This window comes from Rhipicephalus microplus, chromosome 2, assembly GCF_043290135.1.
Source record: "Rhipicephalus microplus isolate Deutch F79 chromosome 2, USDA_Rmic, whole genome shotgun sequence".
Lineage (NCBI taxonomy): Eukaryota > Metazoa > Arthropoda > Arachnida > Ixodida > Ixodidae > Rhipicephalus > Rhipicephalus microplus.
This window is the reverse complement of record NC_134701.1, coordinates 190,292,724-190,298,875: the sequence shown is the minus strand read 5'-3', so window position 1 is coordinate 190,298,875 and position 6,152 is coordinate 190,292,724. Positions and strand designations below refer to the sequence as shown.

The window sequence follows — 6,152 nt, the reverse complement described above, 5'->3', positions numbered from 1 at the left end:
GTATACCCAATATTTATTTTAATTTATTTATTTATTTAGGGATACCATCAATCCCAGCAGGGATTTTCACAAGAGTAAATTTACAAAGAATAAAAACATTGTGATACATACTCTCAAAATTTTACATAACATCTATAGGGTTACAAAGATAACAATACAAGATACTCAAGAGGTTGTACCCGAAAAGTCAGCGCTTTTGCTTTTTTTTAAAGTTATCATAAGCTATTTGAAGCGAACTCGAATGTGCGCGAGACGTTTCCACTCGAATCGAAACAGGACGGCGAGAAATCACATCCAGCCGCTTGGCGTAGGCTGTCTCGGATATCATGAGACATTTCACTCTCATTTCTATAGCATTTCAATTGCACGCGTTCACAGATGGACAACAAACGCGGGCTGCAGAATCTTAAATGAGCACGCCTTCTTTACGTGAGCACGCGTACATGTGTTTGAAAAGAACTGAAGATGAAAAAAAAGCGATAACAGCTTGCGGCAACAATGACGTCTCTAATTCTGCCTTTAATTCATCCACCCCTCCCCCCACTGCTATTGTCCCGTTCAGGAGATTTCGCATCTCAAGTGAAGAATACAGGCCAAACGAAAAAACACCAAAACACTATCATTATTCTTCTACATAATTCAAAGGCACTGACGAAATCGGCCATTCAGCTCTGTTATAACGACGTAAAATTGCACGTCATGCGCGATTGGCGTTATAAACAATATGCAAATTATAACTTTTTCCTTATAAAGATACGCCAATAGGATCACGTCAGAGGCATAACACATTTGTCAAGCTTCACCACTCGAAGGAAGACACAACGCATTTAGCGTCAAAGCTTGAGACCAAGATACGTAAATTGAAGTTGCGGAAGCACAAGCAAGACATCCATGCATATTCTGTGGTTTACTGAACGCGAAAGTGATTCGTCTTATTAGCCGTGAATATACGTATCTCCAAATTGAACAAATTGCTTGAGCCACGAAACTGAAACCTACGCACAGAAAGCTGGCCGAAGCTCATTTTGAGAATGAGCGCTTCGGCTAAAGCTTCTGAACCGAAGATGCGAAAGGCGTATACTCTTAACAGCGACTGAGAGTTCGCCTGTCCTGCTTCGGCATGAGTTGGCAGTCTCAAACCATGATCAACGGTAATAGTGCACTTTGATAACGATTGCGGAATGTGGTTGCGTGGAGACTGCACAAAATTTGAAAATTGAACCAATTACAACGATCTCCTATTCAAATGACGCAGTAGTGGTTAATGCACCAATCGGCCAATTCGTTGTTGCCTCCGCGCTGGTACAAAAGGCTGAGGTTGAAAGCTATCTCCCGTCGCAGGTCAAATACCTCTGGCATCTCCTGCACAGCCGGTGGTGCGGCGAGTGCCCGTTGATACATGTTGACAGCCATGTGCGGGTAGCCCAGCTCGTGAAGAGCGCGTCCTACGTTAAAAAGGGCCTCCTGACAATCACTGCCTCGAGCACGCAAATAGCGGCACAAGAAGGTCATCCCTTGAGTGGCCAGCCAGTAAAACTTCCTTGGAGACTTCTGAACCCCTGCAGACTTTCGGCTCCCTGGACAATTTTGGTTTAGTGTCAACTGTTGTCCCGCCAAACGCATTAGGCTTATGCCTGAGCACAGCAACAGCATTGGCTCTTCCTTTCCGACATGGCAAAGAAGTTGCGTGTACTCTGCCAGAGCGTGCTTGTAGTTCGCACAGAGAAAAGCGTTGTGAGCGACGAGCACACCAAGTGGCAGACTATTCTCGTGCTTGTATAGTAGCCGGAGGTAGAATCCCTTCTTACGCCACGCCGGTATTTTGTTGGCCACGAGACCCAGCAAATTCCACGCACGTACTTGGTTCGGATACTTGAGCACCATGGCACGGATGATGGCAAAGCTGTGCTCTACGTTGTCTGGGTCCTGGTAATGGGCTAGAAAGCTCAAGAACTCCAGCTCCTCAGTGCTCGTTGCGTCTTTATTGAACATGGGCGCGACGAGAACTTCCGTCGCGACTTGCCTCAGGTCGTCCATGCGGCCGGTCTCTTGCAGTGCTCGGTAGAGCTCGAGGAAGCATGCCTGCAGATCGTCGACAGACACGCCACTCTCCATTGTGAGCCAGCCCGGTGTGAAGCCGCGTTTCTCATGCAGTTCACGTAGTACCTTCATGCGACTCAAGTGATACGTATTTGAGTACACCGCATCGTATTCTTCTGTCGAACAGACAGACAAACAGTGTGCCCGCACCAGCGTCATGGCCGATTCAATAAAAGCCTCGCGCTGTCCGGAATCCCACAATAGCCGCGCCTGACAAAGCAGCACGGACGCCGAATCCTGCTGCCGCTCTGGCGTGCTGTCCTTGGTGTCGTGCAGCTGTCGGGAATCGGTGGCGAGACAGTCGATGGCCTGGTCCCGAAGCCCCTGCGCGTCCAACAGCTGGCCCAGGGAGAGGCGGGACGGTGCGTGGCGTGGTGCCAGCTCGCACGTGCGTTCGTACGCCTTTGTCGCCTCTTGGTGGCGGCCGAGTCGCTTCAGACATTCCGCGTATAGGAGCCAAACGGCCGCCGTCCCATAGTTGCAAGTGCGCACAAGCATACGCAGCAGCGGTAGTGCATCGTTCTCGAATTCCGCTTCCATGAAGGCTTCAGCCACATTCAGCAAAAAATCGCCAGACTTTTCGGGGTCCAGCTCACGCTTCATTTCTCTCACAAGATCCATAACAAGATGCCGGCCACCCAAGTGTATTACACAAACCACAAGCTTCGTCTTTATGTCAATGCAAAGCTCAGCAGGCACCAGGCATTTCTCAAAGGCGTCGAGAGAGTCTTCAAGTAGTTCGGCGGTGATTGTTTTGTGCCCCTCCGGCAGCGGCAGCAGCTGAACTCCGCAATGATCGTGAAGCACTAGCAGGGCAGCCGAGTGCATTTTCAGCGTCAGTTGCATCTCCAGCAGCGTGTGGATGTCTTCAGCTGTGATGTGCGCGGGAAACTTAGTGGCGGCATCCAGGAGAACTCGCACAGCCGAAGGCAGGTTTTGACGACTGCGGAAGACATCCACAAGGCGTCGAGACAGCAGCAGGCATTCGTCAGGTTCCTCTATTCGACGTGCGAGGACTGCGCATGATACCAGCGCTCGATGTTCGTCACCCAGCTGCTCGTACAGCGTACACAGTAAGCGCCGCATTTCCAAGTCGTGCGGATCAACCCTAAGAGCCCTAATCAGACACAAAGCCGCTTTACGGACGAGACCCTGCTCCAGGCAAAGCTGCGCCAAACGGCTCCACTCGGAGGCGTCCTGCGTACCCAAGTAGGCCGCGATCAAGCCGAACTGCAACGACCGATTCAGATCTCGTAGCTCCTCGTAGATCATGGCGAGTGTCTGGAAGGGAAGCGGCGAAGTGGGCGCAAGCCGGACAATCTCGAGGCACATCTTGACAGCGTCTTCGTAACGGCCTCGAGCGAAGCACATGTTCGCCTCACCCATTAGTCCCCGAAGATAACGCGGCAACCTTTTCGCAACGTTTCTCGTTTCCTGGGGGCGATCCTCGACGACGTTTTCTTCCAGCGCGTCATCCTCTTCGGATTCTTCATCTTCGGGGGCGAGGAACGAATCTACACATTCTACTAATCTGTCAATCGTGGTCTCCGCGGCCGTGCCCGTGGAATCTAGCATCTCGCACTGCCCTTCGTCATCGTCCGTGTCAGTCGCGTCACTGTACTCCGATGTCTGCGGGGTCGTTTCATCACTCACACAGCTCTCCGATGAGCTGTCATCGTACAGCAAGTCGCCTTGATGCAGATAGCTAGTTAAGGCTATGTCCTCATCTCTCTGGTCGTCGCTCATTTCGCCGAGACTGGGCTTGAACGAATCCGTCTCGTCGGACATCACCGCTGCTTATTCATGATCACGATTATACCTGCACAGTGGCGACCACCCACAACAAAAAAGTGGTGATGAGCAAAATAGGCGTGATCGTATTTTATCACGCATTAGCAGCAAACACTCTTATTACACCTAAAATTGTGGCACAAAATTTGTCGAATGAACTTACGTCGCCATTTACATTATTTTACTTAGCAGTGGCAATGTTGGCAACTCGGGCCACTCCATAACATGAACTCGAAAGAACAGCCTCTATTAAAATTATATTGCGTGCCGCAGGTGGCCGCGCATTGTACACAGTAAGTGGCATTCCCTGTTATACAAAAGGGAAGTCTTCTTAAATGTATGATCCAGCTAACCCGGGAAATATCAGACGCCGATCGAGTAATCAAACGCCGAGAGGCATGCGTCAGATATCATTCTGTGAAGCTTTACGTCAAGCATCTCGGTTTAACAGTCGGCATTGCAAACCTTAACTCCAATTTTTCAGTTTTACAAACAAACCAACTGATACTTTTTCCTTATATACCGCTGACGTAGTCATTCTTTTATAGATAGGTATTTCATTCATTATACGTCCAAGTTCAGACTATACACTTAAACTCTGCTAAACTCTGTTATCAATACCTTATAGTGACCAAATGTGAGAGCAAGAGAAGTTGTTTTCCTCTGAACATGGCTCGTACCATATAGAGGGGATTGTCTGAGTACAAGGTGAATGATCTCAATATTTTACGCATTGCTTCTATAGCAACACTTGCTTGCTTGTTTGCTTGCTTGTTACTGTTTGGCTCGTACCCACTACAGGGGATTCTTCATTAAACCGGCAGTTATTATATTGAGGATCAAATCATTTCATATTCGACTGAGGAAAACAAATAAAACAGATATCTACAGAATATAAAATTTAAAAATGCTAAAGTGACGTATGATTAAGGTAGATGCAGAACTGTAATAAAAATAATAACTGAATTTCAAAGAACTAGATTTCCATTAGGGATAACCTAACGAAAAAATCTCGTGTCTCTTAGGAATTCACAGACTGCTATGCACACTTTCCTGTTGTTGTGGCGCAAAGAAGCCCCAAGAGAAAAATGTAACGCCTAATTTTCTGACTAAAATTTCTAAATTTTTGTTTTTCCCTATTTCTGGAGAAACGTCACAGCAAGAGAAAACCACATACTCGCTGCGAGCCTCCGACTTCTTCTTCTTTGCCTTCAAGAGTGGAACGCGCCAGCGTTATCGGACCTCGTGCACATCGCTTTCTCAACCGCTAGCCCGGTTTTGGTTGTTGATGCATGCCTCAACCATGCCGCAAGTAAGCGAACGTCTTTGCACGTGACATTTGCATTTTAGAGCATTCCTAGAATCCATACCGCAAATACAGTTATTAAGGGGTCCACTGCCCTATGATTCTTTCTTTAGGGAATCAATGGGGGCCCACATGCGTCCGTAAGGCAAGAAGTAAACCTAGAGAGCCCTACACTTTGATGATGCGTTTGCTGATGATCATTGAATATGTCGAATACTTTTTAAAGAACTGGCCTTTAAGACACCCACTCGTAAAGAAATACAAAGGGTTTGACGCATGACGTGGTCATATGCTTCCATATTGCTTGCATTAGGGAGACTCCGTCGACTCTACAGCATTGATATAGTTTGTTTGTTTTTGTTTTTTCAAAGAAGTGTCACGAAATAGCGTGGCGCTGTGGTAGAACACCTCCACCTTCCCACGTAGATGGTCTAAGTTCTATCGCCACACAGACCTGCATATTTTTTATAAACTATTTACGTTGCATCTTTCTCGGTTTGTTGGTCACGGACAAATTTTTTTTTGCTCACAACCAACAACGCTGACGCCGGCACCGGATTTCTGCTAAACAAATTCGTTAATGCTATCGCATTAAACGTAACCATGTTAAGTTTTGCGGTATATATAAAATAATTCATAAGCCCACGGACAGCCGCTATTTTTTTCAACTAATTCCCTTCGGACCACACTAGCTAGTGTAGTTCTATATTACCCTTCGTTGACAACTGAAGTATGGTACGCTGATTAACATCCAAGTTATCCTGGTGAAAGCCGACCCGAATACAGTCATTTCCATGTTCAGGTAATTCCACATAATTTCGCTGACCGACTGACTGATGCTGGCAAGTGTCGAAGCGCAATGATGACGCAATAGAGTTGAAGAGACCGTGCCCTAGAAATTCCGGTGTCGGTATCGACATCGTTTGTTGTGAGCGAAAAAAGACCATTGTTTGTG

General features: G+C 47.4%; 1 protein-coding gene across 1 annotated transcript; it reads right to left on the bottom strand.

Moving 5' to 3' along the window:
• Positions 1 to 1,242: 1,242 nt before the first annotated feature.
• On the bottom strand, positions 1,243 to 3,888 carry LOC142793060 (general transcription factor 3C polypeptide 3-like). The gene has a single exon (XM_075885731.1). The coding sequence runs from the start codon at positions 3,886 to 3,888 to the stop codon at positions 1,243 to 1,245; it is 2,646 nt and encodes an 881-aa protein (XP_075741846.1).
• Positions 3,889 to 6,152: the final 2,264 nt, after the last annotated feature.